Source organism: Mixophyes fleayi, chromosome 3, assembly GCF_038048845.1.
Source record: "Mixophyes fleayi isolate aMixFle1 chromosome 3, aMixFle1.hap1, whole genome shotgun sequence".
NCBI classification, from domain to species: domain Eukaryota; kingdom Metazoa; phylum Chordata; class Amphibia; order Anura; family Limnodynastidae; genus Mixophyes; species Mixophyes fleayi.
Genome location: NC_134404.1, coordinates 89,029,665 through 89,056,355, shown reverse-complemented (window position 1 = coordinate 89,056,355; position 26,691 = coordinate 89,029,665). Strand labels below are relative to the sequence as shown.

At 38.2% G+C, this 26,691-nt stretch overlaps 1 protein-coding gene across 5 annotated transcripts in view; it reads left to right on the top strand.

Annotated features, from left to right (window-relative positions):
- The window catches only part of DOCK10 (dedicator of cytokinesis 10), a 256,655-nt gene that overhangs the window by 177,457 nt on the left and 52,507 nt on the right, over window positions 1-26,691 (top strand). For all 5 annotated transcript variants that reach the window (XM_075201945.1, XM_075201943.1, XM_075201947.1 and 2 more), the window contains exons 18-32: window positions 5,344-5,409; window positions 7,138-7,230; window positions 10,612-10,735; window positions 10,929-11,050; window positions 15,780-15,866; window positions 15,952-16,044; window positions 17,010-17,128; window positions 17,766-17,835; window positions 17,997-18,110; window positions 18,775-18,846; window positions 21,054-21,200; window positions 23,004-23,087; window positions 23,780-23,876; window positions 24,285-24,329; window positions 26,149-26,324. In XM_075201945.1, coding sequence (XP_075058046.1) covers window positions 5,344-5,409; window positions 7,138-7,230; window positions 10,612-10,735; window positions 10,929-11,050; window positions 15,780-15,866; window positions 15,952-16,044; window positions 17,010-17,128; window positions 17,766-17,835; window positions 17,997-18,110; window positions 18,775-18,846; window positions 21,054-21,200; window positions 23,004-23,087; window positions 23,780-23,876; window positions 24,285-24,329; window positions 26,149-26,324 — 1,509 coding nt within the window. The remainder of the gene's footprint in view (window positions 1-5,343; window positions 5,410-7,137; window positions 7,231-10,611; window positions 10,736-10,928; window positions 11,051-15,779; window positions 15,867-15,951; window positions 16,045-17,009; window positions 17,129-17,765; window positions 17,836-17,996; window positions 18,111-18,774; window positions 18,847-21,053; window positions 21,201-23,003; window positions 23,088-23,779; window positions 23,877-24,284; window positions 24,330-26,148; window positions 26,325-26,691) is intronic.

Sequence of the window (26,691 nt, the reverse complement as noted above, 5' to 3'; positions counted from 1 at the left end):
TAGTATATGCACATCAGAACACATACAACTTTTATTTGATCATACAGTAAAATAATAAAATGTTTAATGGTTGATGACGTAATGTCAAACCCTTCTGTCTTAACCTTAAACCTTATGTACTTATAATAAAAGCAGACAGGAGAACACTGTACTCCCCCTTGTCTGTCTGTAAGCGCCTTTAGGATTTGTATGTTAACTGGACAACCGTCCCCCAAGCGCCGCGGAACCCGCAACCCTCTGGGCTAAACATAATGCTCCGCAAGCCAGCCCGGATGAACTGTACTTGCACCAAACCTAAGCCGACTCTTTGAAGGGAACGAGTTCCAAAAGCCTGCTACTATGAATGTGCGCTTCACCCACCTTATTTATCTTGTACAGTGTTCCCCTACCACGTCAAAGCCACACCAACGCATGAAACCAAGGCTCACGCTCTTGTTTTGCCCAACAAACCTCCGGGACTTAACCAGCACCCGTACAAATACAATGGCCTCTGCTCCAGGTCGGCCCAACCTACCTCCAGGGCTTAACCAGCATCCGTACAAATACTATGGCTAGCGCTCAAGATCGGCCCAACCTACCTCCGGGGCTTAACCAGCATCCGTACAAGTACTATGGCTAGCGCTCAAGATCGGCCCAACATACCTCTGGGGCTTACCCAGCACCCATACCAATAACCAAGGCCAATGCTCCAGATCGGCCCAACTTGCTTCCAGGGCTACATCAGCACACCTGTACCACACCACGGCCCGTGCTCCAGGTTGGCCCAACCTATCTGCAGAGCTTAACATGCACTAAGCTCTTGTCTTTGCTGTTCCAGCACCTGCCTGTGAGATAACCAGGCTTTGCATCTTTAAAACAGAAGGTAGCAAGACATCTCAACCAGAGAGCGAACCGGATCCAGGAGTTGGGAATGGGAGGGAGGGTTTAGCCTGTCCTGGAGCCAAAAGAGCTATTCCAACTCCTCCCAGTTCTTTTAACCTATTCCTCTGTCCCTCCCCTTATGACACTATCCCTGGTTATCACCACAACTTCTTGTTTTGTTAACCCTCAGTGAGCCACAACATTATGTACAAATCTCAGCTTTTATTTTCCACTCAGACTTAATTCATCTCTCAACTTTATTTCTTAACAGTATAATAATTTATGTAAATATTTTTTTACATTATTTAAATTAGTATATGGGAAAGACTTTGGTGCGAGCTGAACAGCTTAGCATGTATTGCATTATATGGAAACTTTTCCTGTTTGAAATACAGAGGTGTCTGTGCATCAAGCAAAAACTTACTTAAAAGATGCGGAAATTGCTGTTTCCACATCTTTTAAGTAAGTTTGCTATGTATTAACTGCCTAACGGAGGAGAATTCATAGAAATCTCCTCTGTTTAGGCTGACACTGAGCAACATCGCAGTCCCCATAGATTACTATGGGGACTGCAATGTTCTGCAATACATGAAGCTTTGATAAGCTTCGCATTGCACGGACAAGGATGGCGTTAACTATTTCCTATGGGATTCTGCTGAAGCCTCTCTGGCTGCGCAGAATCCGATACAGTGGAAGTGCTGTGCGCAGTATAGGGGTCACTTCGCCAGTGCTCCCAGAGTAGCCCCAGCATGGTGCATCTAAGCGGTACCTAGATATGCATCACTGCGATGTGCAGCGATACATATTTAGCTGTACCACATCTTATTGATGCACAGACCCCAGACTGCATTATAAAGTAGTTATATGACATCATAAAAAATCCTAGCCCCCTGTGTTCTCTCCCTCCCCCCTCTGTTTGACTCCCTTAGTATTTTCTGTATCCCATATATTTGACGAACCAAAAAGCAGATTGCGCATGAGATGTTAAAATCAAATGAATACACATAAAAAAAAAAAATATATAAAAAATATGTAAAAATAAATGTACAAACAGCTCACAATATGGTAATACCTCTGTTTACTGAATACAATGCATAAATAAAATCAATAATCACATAAAATGATCCACAGGCTCATAGGGACCTATATGTATATATATATATACACAATGGGATAAATATCTCTATAGAGTAGCATAAAAATTGGCTTGCAATATAGAGATATTTGTCCCATTGTGTATATATAAATATACATATAGGTCCCTTTGAGCCTGTGGATCATTTTATGTGATTATTGATTTTATTTATGCATTGTATTCAGTAAACAGAGGTATTACCATATTGTGAGCTGTTTGTACATTTATTTTTACATATTTTTTATATATATATTTTTTTTTTTATGTGTATTCATTTGATTTGAACATCTCATGCGCAATCTGCTTTTTGGTTTGTTTTGTATGTTTATTAGAGGATTTGCACTTCCTCTTTTGATTTGCTGCATTTGATGTTTTTCTGATATTTGCATGTTTTTCATGCTACCTATTAGCGCCGGAGATATCTATTGTATCCCATATATTTGCAAAACTTCTAAACAAACATTATTAATGATAAAAAAAAGCTAAAAAAATCCCCAGTGTCCTTTAATATATGGCAAAAGTTGAGTACATAGGACCAGTTTCTCCTTGTTTATAATGTGGTCATTTATTGCACCCAGGTTAGTTTTCATGGTTATGGTGAACTCAATACATAAAGAAAATCCCTGTGCTTCATTTGTTCTGTATGTGATTCTCGGCATCTGTTATTACATAATTATGTAATGTATTTGTTTATTTAAAACACAGTCTAATTGTGACTTAATTCAGTAACCAGGTCATGGTTGGCTATGTCCACATAGGGACAACGTGTATTATGTGCATATACAACATGTGTACCTGCTCATCCAAAGTGCCCGCTTGACATTTAAATGTTGAGACAAATATGTTATGTTATAGATCAAATTTTTTTGTGTCTGTCAGTTGTGATTTATGTACATTGTCACATAACTATGTATTTATCATGAACTTAACTAAATTATGTTTTCAGCATTATCGAACACAATTGCTATTAAAAATATCATATTTATCATATTTATATTTGTATCATATTCCCCCTCTGAAACTCATTGATTTTCTCATTTGTAAACTTAAAGCTGCACTACCAGCTATATAAAAGATTTTACTAATGTGCCCCTCGCTCTACCCAGGGGCTGCTACATGCAGTCATTTTTCCTGTGACTCCTTTATGAACGGTGCCCCTGGTAGTTTTACTGCATATACCTGCGGTCCTTATTGCCCCAGATATCTGGTAAGTATGGGCAAACATTACCAGAGGACCCCCCCCCCAAACACACGAGTGTTTAACACCGTCATGATGTGAAGTGGACACTAGAGTAACAATTCTATTGGGCGCCACCAGGCCATCCCGGTTCAAACCAAGAAAAATAAACTTTATTTACGCCTCTTCCTCAAGCACAGAAAATCATTTGCAAGAATACTTGTACATATATAACACCAGTCTCCTCCTGCACATTCCCTTCAGAAGATGTTATTGCTCTCTCCATTCATCACACTCTTGCACAGTACTTATAGATCCACCACGTGTTACATTCCAGCTGCTGGGAGCAGTAGTTCCACAGACACACACCAGTACAGGCTTCTCCCTGAATCCAGCTCACCTGATCCCAGGCAGGCATTTAGACATCGACCACACAGAACCTCAAGGACCTCCATACCAATATCCAGGGACTCTCTCTTTTCATGGGGTGCAAACATTCCCTGATCCAGGGACTCCTCTGTCATGCAGTCTCCCTTCCCTTATTCACTTATGGGGCTCTCCCCCACTTCTTCATTTGGAGTTGGAGTGGCTGTTTAATTACAACCACTCCAACATGCTGGGGCTGCTCCCACACTATGGGGGCCACTCCTTTGGTGTCTCATATTTATTTATCCCTGGGCACCCCATAACATGCATCAGCAGCACCCACCATACATCCCCCCTTTTTCCCCAATGGGGTCCTGTGTTCCTGGGGGTCTTGACCCCCTAGGGGAGTCTAAATTATGTGTCCGTGGCACCCCCTTTTGCTTAAAATTGGGGCTTTTACATTCTGTGGTTCTCTCCCCATTACTTCTTCCTTTCTACTACTGATTCCTCTCCCTATGCAACCAAGCATCTGACTTGCCTTCCTCATTGCTTTGTTACATTGTTTACCTGCCTTTAAGTCACCTGAAATAGTGACTCCTATATCCCTTTCCTCCTCAGTAGTTCCCATTATATTGGCATTAATACTATATTTAGCCTTTGGGTTTTTAAGACCCAAGTGCAATACTAAGCTCCGTATGTTAGGTGAGGAACTAGCCTCACTAAACTTGAACAACCCTCCCAACTACATCGCCTGCTATCACTGGGGGGGGGGGGGGGGGTTGGGGCTTAACTAGGTAATGCTATGGAGCATATTGAATTTTAACAAGGAGTACCTCCGGAACGGTCCCAAAGGCACTTTGCGTTACTGCAACATTGCAGATTTTCATTTGCGCCCCCATGGGGTTGCGAAGGGAAATCTGCAGTATTGCGCAGCCGCAACGTGCCGGCTTAATTGAATATACCCCTATATGTGTTACACCTACGGTCCTCTTAAAAGCTGGGAACTAGGGGAGGATCACAAGCCACAGATTGCAGCTTGTGATTGGTGCTTCCTCTCACACACACGCCTCCTGTGTTGCAATTTTAAAGTGGTGAACAAAATTGATTTGCCAGTTCTATATTACATACCACTAGACCCTCAGGAAAAACAGCTGTATGCAGCAGCCCTCAGTGCCCTGAATAGGTGAAGGGGTGGTTTAGTGAAATCTAGCATCCAATAATAATAATAGCTATATAAGCTGGGACAATATACAGTTTTGGGGAGGATATCGTAGAGAAGAGAGGCTGTTTTATTGAATTTTTCTCAAGGGACCATTAAACCAAAAATAAAAGTTGGCTTCTATAAGAGATCTTCTAATAGCATTCACAGAAATATATGTAACAGTTTCAGGAACTTAGAATTGAATATATGTAATATAAAATATTGATTTGGTTCAGACAGCAGACTTCCTGTCAGTAATCCTATTGACGGACACTGAAGTTTGACACTATATGCACTTTAGCAAAACACATACCTCCCAACTGTCTCTGTTCAACGGCTGTAAAAGGGGTGTGTCTTCACCCCAAAGTGGGCGTTTCCGGGTGGGAAGTGAGTGTTTCTGAGCAAAGTTGGTGCGGCTGAGTTTATTAGTTTGTTATGATTACTTATAGGCCAGTGTCGAATAATGTTATTGTTTCTTGTAAAGAAAGCAAAATAAACACGTCATGGGAATTGGCTATAATTGTTCAAATGATTGTAGTTATCTTGTTTATTCCACATCTGAATCAAATTAGGGCATCAATTTATTATCTTGTGTTTTTACAGGCAAGAAACATAATGGTGTGTGTTGAATTTAAGAGCTCTGATGAAGAAGAAAGCCAACCACTAAAGGTGACGTGAGATAGATACAATTCTGTGTATTGTGTTTATTGTGTAAATGTACACCCTAAATTGTATAGAAACGCACAAACCTACCAAATCATTTGATTGGTAAACTAGCGAGGTTGAAAAGTGTGGTGATGGATGAGACACCAGACAGAAACACTTGGGTACTGGAGATATGAATCAGAGATTAGGAATAATCTTTTAATGTGAGAGCAGTTAATAATAATCTTTGAACAACATTCAGAAATGTTTGTAATGTTGAACTAATGTGAGATGAGTGGTGAAGAGACTAAAAGATCCAAGAGAACCAAGAACAAATTAGTTCAATATATATATATATATATATATATATATATATATATATATATATATATATATGAACTGGAACTATGTAGTATAATAATACAGATTCACTATAACATAAGAAATACAAATACAAGGTGCTAAGTGAGAATAGTATAGGTATGTATGTGTGTGTTTGTATAGATATAGATATATATATATATAGAGATATATATATATAGATAGATAGATAGATAGAGATAGAGAGAGGTAGATATAGATATATATAGAAATACAGATGTTATAACATCTACATTATTACATTATACAGTGATTAAGATATATATATATATATATATATATATATATATATATATTGCAACAGAAGACAGGCAGGGCGCCTCAATGTGTATTATCACTTGTATAGTATAAATGGATGTAATATATTGCATACCATGAGGTATTAGTAGGTCGTCTATTCAGAGAAGGGAAATCCTCCTCATAGGTTGTTCCTCCCAATGGTTCAAATATCGGACAATGCAAAAAAACAAAGAACAACATAGAGTAGTATTGTCAAGATGTGAGATCACACCACCTGTGAATATATACACCACCTATAGGGCTTCCTTAGCGTGAAAAAACACCTAGGCCCAGGATAAAAGCAACTGTAGTATATGGGACACCCTGTTGCTCCAACCATATAAAGAAATATAAACTGCGTACCAGATGGTCTCTCCAAATTGGCATGGGATTGTTTCTTCAGAAGATCAAATTTGTACTCTCTCCCTCCCAATCTTAATCATTGGCAGCAGTAATGACAAGAAAAGGAGGTGTAAATAATACAATAGCACTTTATTAAAAAAGTAAATCAATGCACTTTCATCAAGGATTGCAGATAGATGCTGATAAAGTAGGCTCATATATATATATGTATATAGGACATGTGGATGGCACCAAATTAAAGTGTGATAAATAGCACAGTCCAATATGGTGATTACTATACCAGTATTGTGAAAATAAATGTAGTAGGATGGAAATTAATCTTCTTGCTACTTTTGTCTAATTTTGTCAGCATTCAGTAAAATAAGTCAATATATTTAGTTTATTTATTATTTATAAAAAGTAACAAAAGAGATTCATCATCTATTACAAAACAATTAAAATTTACTTTTATACAATAAAAAGGCATCCGAATGTTGAGGAAATAATTTCAGACAGGAATCAGAGGGTACCAGTACAGATTATGTATGAGGCTTTGTAACCTGCTCTACAAGTCATTTAGAGGCTTTTGACTGAGACACTATTTATTTTTCCTGATCTACGTTTTCTATTGACCAATATCGTATGTGCAGTAGTGTTGATCTGAATGTGAGACTAGGTTGTTATGTGTATCTCTATATCTTGTAAATAGCGTTAAATTCTCATATATATTTTTTTCTTTTTTGTTGACAGTGCATTTATGGGAAGCCTGGTGGTTCACTGTTTACAACAGCAGCTTACACCACAATCCTACATCATTCTCAGAACCCAGACTTTTATGATGAGGTCAGTCCAACGTGCTGCTTTCTGCTGCCTGTATTGTTTATATGGTTGTGTATGACCTTCACTCTAGATCTAGACAGAAACTCACTCAAATAAGAGGTGTTCCTGCAGATAGTACATAACATGTAGAAAGTTCTTATTCAGACAGCAGATGCCTGGGAACTTGAAGGGTGAATAATGGGCATCGTTAGTAGCAATTCAATGATACAATATCTACTGCTGGCTGTTTACAAAAGTTTCAAGAATTAAACAAAATTTGTCTTAATTGCTGAGTATTGATTAAATCATTTCAAAACAGTGTACCTTGAGATAATCTTTTATGTAATATTTATATGGAACAGCATGAAACCATAGTGTTTCATTGATTGGTTTCCAGCAGCAATTAGTTTACACATAATAGAAATTATTTAAAGGCACTCTAACCTCCAAATGTTTCTCACTTTGCACATGCTCGATATAGTTTTATCATATTCCTCTATACAGGCTTTCAGCGGATTAAGGTGGTTATGTGTATTGTCTACTTTTTACCATTCCTAATCCTTTATGAGCCTGGCTCCGAGCATCCAATGACAACATAACAGTCTCTTAATGCTGTCAGGCCCACTTCTGCCACTAAACCACTCCCACAAACCATCTTCTTGAGAGGGTGTTATAACACATGAATAAGAGCAGGTCTCTGGAAGGAGATAAAATGCACTCAAGTGAATGGTAGGCTTTGTCATCTTGTTTAGTAGTATTACACACACACACACACACACACACACACACACACACAATTTGTATTAGATAAATACAAAGGTAAAATAACAGATAGGCGGCAATGCATGAAAGTGCCAAAGGATAAACAAACAATGACTGCATTCAGAAGCTGGGAACATCCAGTGGATCTTAGGGTAGAATATCCCTTTTGGTGTTTTCCTTCAAGTTACTATATCTGAGAATGTTGAACACCAATGAAACCCTGTATGATTGAAAGAGGTGTTTCCTGTGGTCACCAATCAGAATCTGTCATTTTTAAAGTGTATCTTAGAAAATTAAAGCAAAGATCTGATTGGTTGCTAAGGAACCCCACCTTTTTCCTTTGCTTCAATTTTCATAATTGTCTCAAAATATGTGTAGAATGTTGCTCATGAAAATATATCAGTCTGTTGAAGTGTTTTTTAATTTATATTACTATATTATATTATCATTGAGTTCTGTGATTTCTTTTTTCTTTTTTTTTAAAACAATGATATTTTCACTAGATCTGCTCTAAGTCATTTTAGTAAACATGCTGCCAGGTTAGGTTATTCCAACCAAGAACACTCCAGGTTTCTGGCCAAGTCTCTTTGGAAGTTTTTTTCATATATAAACATTTAGGACAATTTCCAGTGAAGCATTTTCCAGAGACTGCAATGGAAACAGGGAAACAGGGAGGTTTTATGATACTGCAGAATGTTATTCCTTCTTGTAATATGTAATCTTTGTAATATCCAAGGCCATTTACTCTTTTACTGCTATCTGAATATTTTAGAACATTAATGGTCATTTATACAACCACAATGGAAGTGCTCTTTTGTTATGTCATGCGCTACTTTTTAGTAAATGCATTCCTGTTTCACAAGTAAGCGTATGGTAAAGATGTGGTATCTGCAGGGGTTAATAAATGGGAGGATGGGGGGGGGCGTTCTCTGGTAAGGGAAAAATGGGGCATACCTGTGGCTAGTTTTCCACTAGAGTGAACGAAATGAGATTTCATTCAGTGGGACAGAATTCTGTATATAAACTGGCGGGAATGGAGAAGGCAAAGATATGGAGGCTTTTGCGGTTTGACTAATAGGCGCACAGCCTTTTCCACCCCACACGATTAGAATTCTTCAGCCGCTCAGCTCAAGCTCGTCTCTGTACAATGAATGGGATGTATTTTGCCCCTCCCAGTTGCTCTTTTGCGGTAAAGCGCACTTGGAACAATGGAACATTCAAACGAACAAAAGTGAAACTTGTAATAAGGGCAATTCTGATGCCCCTTCACTCTCATGATTCATTTAAGACATAAATGAGACTAAACTAAGCAGTATTTTAGCCGGAAACAAAAAAGTTTAAATTAATGAAGGGCGTGGACTTAAAGTGTTTTCCAAATCGGGGAGTGTGCGTGCACCTTGAAATGTGCTTGTTGGACAATTATGCGCATGTAAAAAAATTTTTTTTAAAAATGACCATTTTTTATTTTATTTCGATTTACTGGTATATTTAGATACAAGAGAGTTCAGCTGCTCAGAGTAATACACAAACGCACCAAAATTACAAATCATACAGAAGTGTTTAATACTACAATACCTCCCAACTGTCCCAATTTAGGTGGGACAGTTCTGGTTTGAGGGGAATTTTGCCCTGATTCCAGGACATTTGGGAGGTGTCTGCTAATAATGGATACCCCTTCAATGCCATATGTACCAGTGACAAGTATGCACGGCATTGATGTGGTGTGGTTAGGGGAGAGGAAGGGGCTCATTGTTATGTGGCCACGCCCTAATATAGCATGACCACACCCCTTTCATGTGCGCCCACCATACCGAATGCAATAATATAAAGGTTGGGAGGCAGAATACTACCGACACTACATATAACAAGTACAAAGTCATATCTATTGAGAGCTTCCTTCTATTGATAATCATATGTCATTATATAGTTAGTACAACTTCTTGCTTAAAGTGGAAGCAATTATTTTGGGGGATTGACCAATATTTAAGACAATGCAGTATATAAAAACCACAGATTGATTCCCTGGGAATTGACATACTTAGTTCTCATGAAAATAGTTTGGCTGCCTCCAGTGCGTGTAAGTGACAAGTGCATTGTAACTTATGAAACCTGTTTTTGAAGGGGTTGTACAAAAAAAGAGAGGGAGAGTTCAGTGAGGGTAGTATTGGATTTGCTGTAAGCATCTCATAACCATTTAAATACATCTTTTTTTTTTTTTCTTTTTTTTTAAGTTTGATCATGTTTGGTGTTCATTTTAATTAGGCTGTTCTACTCAATAAAATATGTTATAATAGGTTAACTGTGCAATTTAACTTCATATAAATGGTTGTGACTCATTTAAATTTAAGATGCGTGACCTACACCAGGCAACAAACATTAAAAAGTACTATATGTGCGTTATACTAATGGTATAAAATGTAAACTGCTAGTAAATGAACCTCACTGTCTATCATTTGTGCAAATAAAACAAGTATTCTATGTTCAGGAATGTATATATCATGTTCCTCAAAGTTCTAATTCCACTAGTGGTCTCCAGTATCAGCTCTATCATTTTATGGTTAATTTAATAAACATGTCTGTACAAGATATCTAGGTGTCCGGTCTGACAGTGTCTAAGGAGAGGTGTAATATTTTACATTTCAGGTGAAAATTGAGCTTCCCACTCAACTCCATGAGAAACATCACATTCTGTTTTCATTCCATCACGTCACCTGTGACATAAATGCAAAAGCTAATGCCAAAAAGAAAGAGGCTCTGGAAACACCAGGTATCTTTAGAAGGATTACGTTCACTGCACATTGTAACCATTTCCTACTACTGTGTGTTTCATGTAGAAGTGGATACGTTGACTTGCAAGGATTTTTCATTTTCACTGCATTGAACCTCATAAGTAAGCGTGTCCATTATCCTGGCTGTACGTCAGATGCACAGTGATCTGCTCTTGTCTTCTCTTGCTGTAGTTGGGTTCGCCTGGCTGCCACTGTTTAAGAGTGAACAGCTCACGTCACAAGAACACCTCATTCCTGTAGCTGCCTCTTTACCTGCAAAATACCTTAGCGTGGAAGATGCTGCAACGGGAAAGGTACCTATGATCTAGCAGTATCTTTTATATGGATCTTCTGTTTACAGTGCAGTAAGGGCTGGATTAGGACTGTAATCTTTGGCAATAAAAATCTCTTTCCCACAGAGTTTAGCTCTCAGTTATACAGATTAATATTTCATCCATATGATTATTGGAAATAGACTCTGTTGTGAACCTGATTTGTAAGATTTGTAGTTATTCAGATAATTGTTTCAAGCTAAAGATGTTATCAATTTTAACCAAATTGAACCCTTGGCTTTATTTACCATCAATGAAAACATCTCTCAATATTCTAGGGCAGCTAAACAATAAGAAGCTTATATTTTGGGTACTGTCAAAGCAGGCTTTGTCTGTCAGGTTATGGTGGCACCTGTAGTTGCTCCCTGTACCATTATAACAAATTTTGACATCCCATTTTTTCCAAGAGTATGCTTGAAGCTTAATAAGGTGGGCCTGATCCACTAAAGCACACAAAACAAACATTAATAGCATTTTATTTTAAAAGAGCACATAAATTGGGCATACGAAGGTCTGCATTCAACTAGGAGCAAACCTGAAGAAACGTTTCATGTTGGTCTAGGTGCGCTCTACTCTGGCAGACTGTACACTGCAGGATACGTCCTATACATATGTGGAATATAAAGTGCTCCTGATTGCAAACACATGTTCTACCATGCATAACAAGCCGTCATCACTAGTAATCAGCATTTACGCCAGACCTGTAGCTGGTGCGAGTAATACCACTGAAAATTACGAACGTTTGTGATGCCAAACACTTGAATTGGACGCTGCTGCGTGCAACCCAGCTTGGCACATCATTACTGTACATTGACTATGTACATATGCTCATTGCCCTCCTCATCCCGCCCATGAAATTGTAGGTTGCTGAAGATGAGTTGGACGTTGCTGCATTCACTGACGTATAGTTTGGTTCAGGGCCTGAGCAGAGTTATTCCTTAATGAATCTAGCCCAGTATTTTATATATTGAAGAGTTTAGGTCTATAGAGCTAGTGTTGTATAATGTAAAGATGAGCAGTTCAGAAAGTCAATATACTTTATCTTTGGTCTCAGTTTCTGTCAGTGCCATTCTTCCTTTCAGATCTATGCTTCAGAATTGAAATGTTCTGAGCACTACACTACCAGAGTTTATTCTGTGTTGTTTATATAATGCACATTCATTTCCTACATCAATACTTCTTGATTAACCTTGTACTTGTTAATTCTTCATCCTAAATCTCAGCTTTGTTGTGAAACTCATAAGTGGTTTTTAATTTGTTTTCACATACATCTTGTACTGCTTGGACTGTGACCAATGATAACCTCATTCATTGCTTACAGATGTGAAGTCTCTTCATAAACAAGTTACTGTTCTGCTGAAAACAAAGCTATATTCAGACACAGCTCTGCATGTCATTGAAATAATGTTTTAATAGGAATCTTTTAATGGTTTTCTGTTGTGTAAAGTGTAATGCTCCTTAAAGGGCATCCGTTAGCTACACACAACTGAGATTTTTTGATCATTTTGTGTGCTGAACCAATATAAATTTCACTACAAATCAGTGACATCCCTGAGGCATGAGGCCAACAATGTCCAAATAACACCATCTATCCCCTTATAATGCCTCAGGTCCCAAATCCTTACTATCTTCACACACTTTCTCCCTTTTAGTCCATACAGTTCCCCATGCTGATTAGCTTCAGTATTGCTTCCCCATGTAATGCTTCCGGACCTCAGCACCAAATATCTCCACACATTCCCCCCACACACACGGTAATGCCTCCAATCCCTAATGTGGACTTTCTCCTCATATACTCCCTCATAATGCCTCCGATCCCTAATGTAGACTGTCTCCTCACATACTCCCCCGTAATGTCTCCATTCCCTAATATGGACTGTCTCCTCATATACTTCCCCGTAATGCCTCCGATCCCTAATGTGGACTGTCTCCTCATATACTCCCTCATAATGCCTCCGATCCCTAATGTGGGCTATCTCCTCATATAATCCTCCATAATGCCTCTGATCCCTAATGAGGACTGTCTCCTCATATACTCCCCTGTAATGCCTCCGATCCCTAATGTGGACTATCTCCTCATATAATCCCCCGTAATGCCTCCGATCCCTAATGTGGACTGTCTCCTCATATACTCCCCCGTAATGCCTCCAATACCCAACTGTGACTATCTACACATATGCTCCTGTAATACATCTGGTCCCCCTCCCTTCCCTTCATCACCCCATTCTTCCCCTCCTCTCATTTACCTTACCAGGACAGCCGGCTGCCATCCTCTTATAGTCGCTGCACTTCCTGCTCAGACAGGAAGGCAGGATCCGAAATTCCCTTCCTCTCTAAGCTGGTCCTCAATGCTGGTAAACCCCAATTATCACTAAATCCTAAATGTAATGAGAATTCATCTAAAACTATTCTGTGATCTATTTAGTTGATTAAGATGGATTTCCTATATACTCCACACATTGTCACTTGTTAAGTAAATTATATGTTCTGCATTTTGTTTACCTATTGTTTACATTTTCTGATTAAGAATAATATTAGTTATTCTCTTAACATACACATAGTGTAATGTCAGTGTTCCTGTGGGTTACAACTAGAGATGGGTGGGTCCGGTTCCCCGAGAACCGAACCCACCCAAACTTTGGGTACTCAGCTCGGTACTCTCCCGCCCGCTCCGAATCCAAATCGAGGCCGAACGTCATCGTGACATCGTCGGATCTCGTGCCTCGGTTCTCGCGATACTTCAAGATTATAAATACACGCCTCCACAGCAATCCATCGCCATTCGACAGAGGGAGAGAGCAGGGTGTAGTCACAGGCTGATTAGAGCAGGGACAGCGAATATAATATTCTTATTCCAATTGCTGTAACAAAAATCGCTAGAGAAGAGAGGAGGATAGAGGTTTATTTTATTTTGGTAATATTTGGCACTCCCCAGTGCTTTTGGTTTGTCCCCCATAATTGTGCATAAATATTTCTGGCTGTCAAAAGTCATATCTGTCAGCAGTATCTTACCAAATAATTTTTACCACTACAAGTGCTTTGCGCTCAGAATGGATTCAAAGCAGTCCACATATGATCAGAATGAGCAACCCGGTTCTGTCACCAGATGCTAGTGTTCCCAGTACGTCATCTGGGCAAGGCGATGTCAAACTACAGAGTGTTTCGAAATCAGTCCAAAAAACAAAATACATTTTTTTTTTTACTGTATTGAAGCGAAAAAGAAGTGTTACTGAGCAAAAGTTAAGTGCCGATGAAAAAAAAAAATTGCCAACATGCCATTCTACACACGCAGTGGCAAAAAGAGAATGAGGCCTTCACCTTTGGCTATTAGTGGCAGATCCCAAAAAGTTACCGAGCCACAATTGGTGCACAACTACTGTTACGCGTCAAAGCCGAGCTGCAAGATAACAGTAAGGCATTAGAAGATAATGTTTGCTCTGATTCACAAATGACACCAATCCCTGTGGAAAATTCATCCAACAGTGGTATGTCTAATCGTGAGCATTTTGTTAGTGTACCCATAAAGAAGGGCCCTTTCAGCAGTTCTGCTGATGTGTACCTGAACAGCCCGAGTGTAGCCAGTGATACACAAATTGAGGATGCCACTTTGGAAATAAAGGAGGATGAGGGGGAGATTTATGGAGGTGACGAGGGCGCTAATGAGGATGTTGATGATTATGATGCAGACAGATACCAAATTGCCTTTCTCAATTTCCATTTATATTCTAGATTATATAACGGCTAAATAGTTTTCTATTTTACTCCTAGTGGAGAGGGGATCTGATGCAGACAGATACCAAACTGCCTTTGTCCATTTCTTTGTATATTTGAATTTCTAGTTCTACAGTCTATGCAGGCTGCTTTTTTTTCTATTTTACTACACGTGGATGGGGGGGGTCTGATGTAGACAGATACCAAACTGCCTTTGTCCATTTCTTTGTATATTCGAATTTCTAGTTCTACAGTCTATGCAGGCTGCTTTTTTTTATATTCAACTACAAGTGGAGGGCGGGGGGGGGGGGGGGCAAAGGTAGCCACCAAAGTACCATGGTCCATTTAATTTTACTTTCTAGCTCCACAGTCTGTGCAGGCTGCTTTTTTTATATTCAACTACAAGTGTAGGGTGTAATATACTACATTGCCAATAATCAAAGATGGAGGAGGTAGGCAACCAGGTTTGACTATAATTTGCAGACAAGTGTTCGCATTAAGGTTGGCCTACCAGGGATTAAACTGTTTTTTTCATAATTTATTAGCTTTAGAATTACCTCACTTATCTAAGAAACTGGTGGAGCACTAAATTAGGTTATTTTAGACCAAAAAAGTGGTATTTCCTTAAAAAATAGCAAAACAAAACCAAACAAAACCAAAACCAAAACACGCAAGGGCGGTTTTGCAAAACCAAAACACAAAGGTAATCCAGATCCAAAAACAAAACCAAAACACGGGGGTCGGTGACCATCTCTAGTTACAACATGCTTTGATTGGTAGGAGGTACAGTATATAATTCAAATAAGTAGTAATTTCTGATGGTCTTCAGCCCTGCATGTGCCACTGTTCCTCAAGAATAATGGTTAATTGCTTCTTGGATGTATAAGATTTAATAAGAAAAAAAACTTGATAAAATTATTTTTAATTTTGTTCTCTACTCTGAAATTGTTTTGTGGGAAATCACAATAGATACTTTTGTCTCTGTATGATTATGTCACAGCAAATTGGAAGTGATCTCAAATGGGTGGATGGAGGAAAACCACTTTTCAAAGTATCAACACTTGTTGTGTCAACAGTATATACTCAGGTGAGCTCTAATGCGGCACAGTATCCGTTCTTGACAAGCCATCAACAGTGGGATTCCAAATTCTCAATGGTTTTTGTCATTTTAGGATCCATATCTGAATAACTTTTTCCAGCAATGCCAAAAAAGAGAAAACAAGCTGTCAAAGCCTCCATCACTCAACTTTCTGGTGTCTTGTAAGGTACAGTTATGTCTCAGAGCAAATCACATAAGATGCTTCTATTCTGTAAATAGACTCCCCATGGTGTAGAAGCACAAGCATGCAATGTGGTGTTGTGCTCATTGTCCACAGCTCTGGACAGAACTAAGGTGCACATGTCTGAGTTGGATGATGTGTGGATTGGACTGTTGTGCATGCATAATTTTGTACCAGGTCCAAATCTTAAAAAAAAAAAAGACTTTGTATGCAAGGTATAAAGGTATATAAATGAGCCCAAGAGGAGAAGGCAGAGCAAAATGGGTTCTTTACTGTGTATTTTAGTGTAAGGACTTTACACTCTGCAAACTACTTTGATCTTTACATCTGCTTGCAGGTGACATTAACCACTACTTTCAGTTTCCAGCACATAATATTATTTGAGCATGCAGCACACATAAACCAATATTTTTAATATTGAACTTGAAATAAAGGCTGCCCAATTGACCCCTTACTTTCTCTAGATAATTCCTTAAAGAGGGTCAAATGGGAAACTTATTGGACAAGAGCTGGAAAAGTTCAATTTCATTTGAAATTTGGACTGTCCAAAAAGAAAAGTGAGCAGTATTTCCACATGTGCAACACTGTACCATATGTACATATGCAATACACACAGTGAGCACTTAAAGCCATTGTTGCAATCAGGCAAAGTGTATCTATATTGGGTACACCAATTTAAGTTATCACCACAAAAGTGGGTGTAAAGTGGCTAAAAGAATCACATAGATCTGTACTCAGACATAATAATTGCCAGCACAGCTGAAATTGAGCTTCTACATACAGATGGAGCAGCAAATGGCTAGATTGATATTCAGCACTCCAAAAGTGCTGCTTATCTCTGATGGTAGATATACTATAAGCGGTCAGTGCCATCTCTACTTACAGCAAGATGCTAGATTTAGTCCATTGTTACAAGAGGTATCACTTTTCAATGATTTATCCATTTCTAGAACCTGCTGAATATTGACAAGATCCACATGGTCATAAGCTTTCTTCCTGTTTTGTTCAATCAACTCTTCAATGTTCTAACAAAACATAATGATGATGATGTCATCACAGTGACCACCAGGTAAGTTCACTTTAAATTACACCAATTTAAGGGATTTTCTTAAACAAGTTAGTGAACAATGTTCATGCACACATTTTTTTGTGACGGCTTTTGGCATGTTTGTCGTTGGCATGCCAGTTAACCATGGGTAATCTACCATGGATCTGCTTGTAATACATCTCAATGAACATAAAAAAGACTAACCAATCAGTAAAAATGCAATTATGTCAGTTATTCTCTGTTTGCTCCAGGATACAATTTTAAATTTTGCTCCTTGCCTATAAATCCCTCAACACTGACTGCTCTTTGAAACATCTCTTTTCTCCATATATCTCTGTTGTCTCTGAGCTGATAAGAACCTACACGTATCATCCTGCATCTCTACCATCTATCACTCCCTGCTGTACCCGTACCTTGGAAATGCCTGTTCCTTCTCTATAATACTGTAGGCTACTCCTACACCCTCCTGCCTTTCTTTCATCATCCACCAATATTTGTACAGAAACTGGCTCAAAGGCCAGTTCATATAACATCATTGAGCAATTGATAATCTTCATGTTTGTGGATATGTACTGTACATGGTTGTATCACAGTACTTAACAAGCGCCTGAGCCTCATGTTTTGAATTGACCTTTATATTCATATTGTTCTACTGTAGGGTCCTTACAGACATTGTAGCTAAATGCTATGAAGAACAGCTGGAGAACTATGTCCAGTCTTATGTAAAGGTAAGTCCCTCTATATAATGGTACACACATGCACATATTAAACTGTCCAAAATGGTAAAATGGTGTGTATACAAGGCACTCACACACACACTCACACTCACGTTCCGATTATGATACCCATGTATTAATCATTCATTATACATTTCTTCTATTTATCTTAGTATGTGTTTAAAACACAATCACATGCGGAACGGTCGGTCCATGAAGAACTTGCCAAAGGTGTGACGAGCCTTTTAAAATGTAACGAACTAAATACAATTAAACTTGTGCTAAGGGTAAGTCTTCTACCATGGGGCTTATTTGTTTCTCTGCACACTATGTTTGTGATTACTTACACATGTATGAACAGCACAGTCACAGTAGATGCAGTTAGTTAATGACACAATGCTCTTTCTCTAGCTAAATTGTTTTTTGGCAGAATATAGATTGTATTTAATTAAAATACGTTAGGAGTCCACATAGTGCCTAGAGATTACTTAAGATCTCACACTTCCCTGTAGTTGGAAGGAATTTGGTATCATTGATTGCTCTACATTTTCCTTCCTGTGTCTGATCAATCTAATCTTATTATGAAAACATCTAGTATTTAATTTGTTTCCTTAGTAAATGGAGTGAATACACTTTACATCAATGACGGAGACCTAAGGCTTTGATTGTGTCCTGAAATGATCTAAGCTGGTGCAATATGGATTAGAGGTTAAATACAACCATCCACAGCTCATTTCATAGTAGTTGCGGTAATATAATTAAACAAATAACGATAAAATAATTTACTACCCACCATGAAGGAGACCAGTTGCGACATTAAGCCTAGGGATGTCTAGTAACTAGGATTGCCAGTGTTTTTATAGAATAACCCATATGCAACATGCTGGAGGCAGATTCTCTAAATATAGAAACATTTCTGCCAGAAATAACTGCATTTTATTCTTTTGACAGCACTCACAGTTTTTCTTTGAGATCATTATCAAATCCATGGCTCAACATCTCCACGATAACGACATGATGCAGGTAAATTGGCTGTTATTTCACCTGGGAGTGAGCTCTGAAATGGTACAATTATTCTCTCTATGTGCCACTCAGCAGATGGAAATAAAATACAGCTGTCCCAAATATTTTGATATGTTGTTCAGGAGAGTGAAGTGTATTCTCTTACCATTCCATTGGAGGCATCCTTAGTTGCATCCCTCTTACAAAAGAGCTATAAACATTTTGTATATAAACTGTGTGCAGTATAAAAGCAAATTATAATCACTTTAATCATTATTAGACTTTTACAACAAGTACAGTTCTCCCAAATTAGTTGGGATTTCTGGAGAATGCCATTATGGCAGTTCTGCACATGACATCCTTAACACAGAACATCCACCTGCAGATAGACCAGGTCAGCTTGATCTTATTAGTGTAAGGCCAGTTGTTCCGATCAGCAATGTCACAATCGTATCAGCCTCACTAGGACAATGAGCAGCAACAGGGAGAATTTTCATGCAATGCTCCTTGGTAAAAAATAATCAAATAAAAGAAAAATCGACTTCAGGAAAATGCGATTTAAGATGCTTATTTGAGTATTTGTCTGTGGGAGCATTGCTGAGAAGACTCCCTATCACTGCTCAATGTTCTACTGAAATGTGCAAATCATGGATCAGCTTTCAATGAATGGGGGTTTATTTGTTCTTTATTTCTTGTGTCACTTTTCTAAATTGATTCACAAGTTATAAGTGGAGCAGATGGTAATTTAAGAGGAGACAATTGCATTCTGCCTGTCTATTCCACCTGTCAGTCTGTAGGTTTATATAAAACTAGCTCCTCAAGCCCACGAGTCATCCAAACACTTCGAGGCCAGGTGGAGCAGACAACACAGAAAGCTGTTGGATAAAGGCTTAAGGTGGACCACATCATCGTAAATACAACGTTTCATGTTGTACATTCATTAGGTTTGTGGTGAACAGCACCAACTGCCACTGACAGCTGAGGCTTAAATGTTGTAGATGCAATGTCATCATATGGGCAAAAATAGACAATATAAAGTGTATAAATAGTGGAGAGGTGTAACTTACATATAATGTATACTTCATAGTATTTATTAGGGTAAAGACATTTTATTAATTTATAGAGCAAGTAAGTCCATTATTTAACAATTAAATCAAAAGCTGTGGTTTACTGAATACAAGGGCAGGCTGGGCTGGGGGACAGGGGGGCATGTGCCCCCAGACCGGGCCCATGATGGGCTACCTTGGGCTGGGTGACTGGGCCACCTGCATTTTTTGATCCTTTAAAATAGGCTGCTGAGTCAAACTTTGCCCCCCAGTCTGTAATTTGCCAGCCCTCCCCTGACTGAAGGTGTAAAAATATGCATTATATATAGAAACAGCGCTCTCTCTGTGTATGTATGTATGTTTATATATATATATATATATATATATGTATGTGTGTGTGTATTACTCATTTTTAGCAGGTTGCCATGTTAGGTGAAAGGTGCTTCTGCAACAGAGCAGAGAGAGAATGACTGACTGCTTGGCATACTTGCTTTGCAGAAATGTACTTTGCAAGTTGTTGGATTCAATCACTGTTCCATTGTCACCTGCCATCTGGACCATCCTATACCCCATAATAATTCAGTTTCCTATCATTCCTATTATTTTTCAGTTCTGTTTTCAGAGTCTTCACATGAAAACATGGAGGAATCAGTGAATGCATCATTCTGTTTATGTGCTTCTAGGAGACATTCCTATAGCATGCACTTTAACCTATAAGAATCTAAGAATATGTTATGCACAGCCATCAACTTGGTGTCACAATGAACCAGAGTTAACTCATATGTACCATGATTGCAGTACAAACCACAGCTGTCACTAATAAGGAAACCGAGAAATGTGTGTAATGATGAGATTATTGTGCAGTAGAGAAAATGCCTGTGCTAGTTGGGAGACAGAACAGCTATAGTTGTGGATAAAAGTAAATATGGCCACATAGTTTAACATGCACAGTGTAGAATGATGGAACTTTACAAGTTAGCTCACAATAATGGAACCACTGTTATAAGTCTTCTTAAAAGCGTTCTTATTATAGCTTGTCTTCCTCTAACTGACGTGAGGCTGCTCTTAGATATACTTTTAGTTGCAGTGCTTGCATTTTAGGTTTGTATATTTGTGTTATTATGTCCAATGACTGAGTGAGCAGCAATTTATCACTGATTGAAACTTTCCTCTATTTTTAAGGTTCACCGCACTAAGAGGTTCCCTAAAACCTTTCACGGTGAATTGGAATCACTTGTGATGAGCTTTTCAGATCACATCATTTGGAAATACAAAGATGCATTGGAAGAGACTAAGAAAGCCAGCCTGAGTGTTGCCTGGTTTCTGAAGGTGACCATTGCAGCTAGAGCTCCTATATGTTGTTTGTTTTGTCCAAATCACTAAGGTTTCTAAGGCTGACAAGGCCTCTGGGTTATTAGTTTCATTTATTTATATTATTACAACATATTCCACAGTGCTGTCTATTCATATTGATCTAATTAACATGTCATGATAACAACTGGGGAACTTACAATCTTAAGGATCTCAGAGGAGGGGTAACAAGAGTAGTAGGAGTGTTTTACTGGAAAAAATCATTATAAATACTATGTATAGTCTGAAAAATCATGTTTCTGTTTTGTACTTGAAAAGAATGGGAGCCCTATTCTCCATAATTACACCATGTACAGTAACAGAGTGATACTATATATATATATATATATATATATATATATATTTATTAGTTCTTATAATGATCCATTATAACATTTTCTTAAGTAGCAAGTTAAGTGCATTTTAAGCATGCATTTGATACTCATTTTTCTTATCTGTCCATCTACAAATCATTATCTCCTTTTCAATATCTCTCTGGAGGTTACAAAATATAGCTGCCAGCTGCAGACACAGGCTCAATGCTCAGCATGTCATGCAAAAAAAAAGAGGGGGGAAGGAGGGGATTTTACATCACAATCAAAGCGGCTTTCAAAAATCCATGCGACTGTGGTTGCCATGGTAGCCCAAGACACTGTGCAGAATTATAAAAATAAATAGCAATATTCTTCTTATAGCCTGCCACTGTGATTTATTTTAAAAAGCACACATCATTTGTTCATGGAACTGCTGTTTTAAGTATGGTGAGCATCTGCAGAAAATTTAGTAAGTATCATTTAATAACATGTAGAAGATGCGGCATTGCAGAATTTATGCTGCTTTGTAAAGATACTGCCTCCTTTTGAAAATATGCACCCATTCAAACTAGAAGTGTATGAAGCTGCATGATAGTGAAGTTAGCAGTGTCTGTTTGGGGTGTGCAAAAGATTGCATCTTTTGGTGGAAGATGCTGGGTGGAATGGGGTGTTCCTAGCTAAATGTGGGTTAGGAACACTATTGTGCCCACATGCAGTAATTAAGTTTAATTTATCAGGACATGATATTTAAATGGTATTCAGGTGGTGGAGTGGGCACATTTAGGGAGCTGTTTCCTGTTATCAGATGGCCACAGACCTTCTTTACTCCTGCAACGGGATTGTGTTTATACAGGTCCTCAGGAGATTCCAGTAAGTGGGAGCCATGATACATTCAATAGTATAGCATTTGTAACAACCATATTGATGCAAGAAAGACAATTTATATGAGCACATACACCCAATGTAATAAAAATATTGAAACATTCAAAGTGACACCTGTAATAAGGACAGTCCTGATGTCATTAAAGGGCCATGATTAATGTTACACATAAATTATGTCTGAGTAGTATTTTTAGGAGAAAAAAGAAAAAGTTTAAATTAATGAAGCAAAAGTTTGCTTACATTTATTGTGCACCCACAATCCTCCAAAAATAAGCGCCTTCCTATTTTACTGGGGCATTTCCTAAAAGCAGACAAACAGGATCACATCTGTAGAGCTGCACATCTTTATATTTTGTGTTTATACTTGAGTCCCAATCTATGCTATGTACACCCCATTATTTTACAGTTAAAAATTGAAACACGCGTCAACCCAACTCAGAGCTCAGCCACAGGACCATGCAGTTACATCCCACGCACCTTAGATACGTCCTCTTTATTTTCAACAGTTCTTTTTTGTCTGGAACAAGTAAGGAACTAATACCAGCACTCTTTTATTTAGATTTAACATATAAACTTTGTTTTTTAGCGTTGTTTTACATTCATGGATCGTGGCTTCGTATTCAAGATGATCAGTGGCTGTATCAGTATGTTTAGCCCGGGAGATCACAAGGTAAGAAGAAAATCTTCAAAGCAGGCTTTGTATATGGGCAAATTAGTGGAAGGTGAATATCGGAATCATGAGATTGCAAAATGCAATTTACAAATCATCTATTAGTCAATTATCTGTGTTAGTTCTCCTGTCCCTTTGGCTGGTTCTTTCCTCTACAGCAACAGGCAGCTCTACAAGTCTGCGCCTATGGAGATAGCTTTGTCTTGCTTCATTGTCAGATTTGTTTTATTAGCTTGTAAGACTTGTTTAAAATGCCTGCTGATATGTTATTACAGATAGGAGTCTCTTTCTGTGATTAACTGTATTAGTTTAACTTATTACTGAGATTAAGGGTAATGTGCGGCTCTTTTATAGTTTAGAGGGTCGCACCATGTGTATAAGGTTGGATATCACTGCTATCCAGACAATATAGAACCAGCTTCTTCTATACTAAGTTACAGAAAATAGGAATATTTTAAGAGGTGGTTTTGTTTATAAATCTTATGTATTCTCACCTCAGAGGAACAGATCATAGCGCAAGTGTGGTACTTTACCGCATACAGCACTTATCTATCGGAGAGAGTTGGCACTAATTGAACCACTAAAATACACAACAAATAAACAACTGTGAGCTACAGTTTTACACCCAGCCATAGTAACAATACACAGTTCTTCATGAATATACAATACAAACAAATGTCATTATATTTCAGATTTTGTATCAATACAAGTTTGAGTTTCTCCAGGAGGTCTGCAGTCATGAGCATTTCGTTCCTCTATGTTTGCCTATAAGATCAACAAACATCCCAGGTAATACATCCCCACACTTATATGTTCAATGGCTGTTATTGAAGGTCATAATTAGTACACTTATCCAGCTACCCCCCATTGTAATATAAAATGATTCTATCTTCAAGAATGGGCTACAGATATTCAATGTTCTATTTGCTTTTATTTCAAGTAGTATAATGCATATTAATATAAAATATTGTGTTTAGTTTGCATATAAAAATCTGGAAATTTGAATTAGTTATGAGCAGTTATTGAGATTAGCACCATTCGTTATATATAAGTGACCCTAGAAGTTAAATCAGTTTCTTTATAGCGATGACCAACTTGGCACTAGAATATTTTCAGTATCAAAATACTCATATTTTAGCTTTTTTCTGGGTACTAATTGTCTTATGTGTTTTTTTGTTTTTCCTATATACAATGAAGATCCAGTGACACCCTCAGACTCTACTAAAGTGTATCAAACATTAGGTAAGAGAAGAGAGATTCAACTGCAGCGTGGGGGTATGTCACAGTGCGGTTTTTCCAAACCACAAGTTAAAATGTCTTTGAAATTAAATTTAAAATAAACTAGAACTAACTGCAACGTGCCCTACTCTGTAGCCACTATAAAATGCTGATTCTCCTCTGTTCAGGGGGCATAAAGGGGAGGGAGCAGGCCAGACAAGTTGTTAGACTTTTGTGCCTTACTCCCAGCACAGCGCCCCCTATACCACATGGTAAGCAGTGTCCCCCCAAATGGGTTAAGAGAAACAGATTTTACGGTGACCACAAAAATTATCTTTTGTACGTTTCTCAAGTCGCTCAATGTATCAAAATAAAAACCACACAGCAGGTGCATTTTTTTCAATCAGACAGATCCAAAATGCAATGCCAATTGTTTTGACCTGGGATCCAGACAGATGATGCGATGTATCAAGTGGGAAAAACCTCATAAAAAGACGTAATTTTGTTTGACGTGGTTCTATATAGTATTATGCCTATAAAAAGATGCCTAAATTTACAGTTCATTCCGTAAATGTGGTCACTAAGTAGCTCCAGTCATTTAGGCACACGTCTTATATTATGTACAACTTTAAATATAGTATACAGATGCATCCGGAGCACACGTGATAGTGGGGAATCATGTGTCAGAGAATCATAATACATTCACTATGGAAGCAAAGAAAGTCTGATATTCAGCAAACTCTTTTGTAAAATAATTTGGTATTTGTCTAAAATATGTTGTATCAAATATGGATTCGCCTCATGCCTATGAAGGCACTAGTAAGCTTAGATTCTTGAATGTACCGGTAAAAGGTAACACAATACAAATCTCCCTGAAATCAAGGTGCTGCAGTGGTGGTCCTGAATCACAAGTTGACAATTAGGGTTACTTACAAACCACAAAGTGTATGGTTCTCTATGTGTGCACTTGTGCCTACTTGTCCGCCTAGAGCATTTCAGGGTGGACGCACACTTTATGGTTTTTAGAACTCCCCATTCACCCCTGTAAAATTAATATGCACCTAGTTTAGAGGGTTGAGAGATGCTTCACAAAATGTACAAGGTGGAAACAACAAAGTCCTGCATACTCCTGCTTTTGGAGCTCACCCTTTATTAATATCAAATTTTCAGTTTTTCTTCTAAAATAATTCTTGAGTTAGTCTAATTTTTGGCTTAAATTACTCCTTATAGTGAGGAGGCATCAGAGCTGTCTTTACTACAGGTGTTACTTTTTGTGATCGTGGATATTTTTATTACATTGATCAAAGTGCACCTAGAAATAAACTTCCACAGAAGTGTAAATGGAAGATGCTAAGGAAGTCCCAATAAAAGTATAAGAGGATTCCAATATCTGGGACCTTAATGGTGATGGGGAGTTCAAGGCCCTTTGCAGAGATGAAACCCCCCCTGCTGTAAAACCATCTCCAATTTTAATTTCTATGCTTAAGTAGAAAAGTGAGTAGATGCTCATGTGCACCACCTAATTTGCACTTAAAAAGAGACACCTTTGATCTGTCCAACTCCTCCCATTGGTGCAAACATTTGCACTCTCACAATCGCCCCTATCTTGGCTCACAGATCCATGCACTTCCACACAAAGGTAGACGTGCTTGTGTAAAAATAAGTGTGTGACATCACAAAAGAGCATTTTAAAAGAAGGTTTTCACTTTTACAGTCAGTTTTATTGGTGGCTAGTGTTTTGCAACAAATGCTTTGTATATCAGTACTGATTGAGTTAATGAACAGCATGATCTGTTTGATATGAACAATTGATAAACCTGTAATATTTAAATTTTTCATCAAGACATGCCAGAGTATACCTTAACAGATGATTTCTGTCGGAAACACTTCCTGATTGGCATACTTCTTAGGGAGGTTGGCTTTGCATTGCAAGAGGACCAGGATATCCGCCACCTTGCCCTGACAACCCTAAAGAACATCATGGCTAAGCACTCATGTGATGATAGATATACAGACAAGGTAATTCCATCTCAGTAGCTGGTGGATCATTTATTGCCGCAATCAACAGAGTCCTATTTAAATATATAATGTATGAGTTTTTTGTTGCTTTTGTCACAATTTACAATAAGCCTTCTCTTCTTCATTTAATTTACAACTTGGTATAAAGCACATATAAAAGCAGCCTACCCCCATCCTCAACTCTGTGCAGATATTCCTTGGCAAAAGTTCTTTCAGTGAATCTCATCTTACCCTAGCACAACGAATGTCTTGTATATTTCCATATGCCTTTAGATTGTAAGCTTTTATGGGCCAGTGTGTTTGTTGCTCGTTATATATATAATGCTGACATTCTATTTTTCCATATTGTACATACTGTATAATAGTA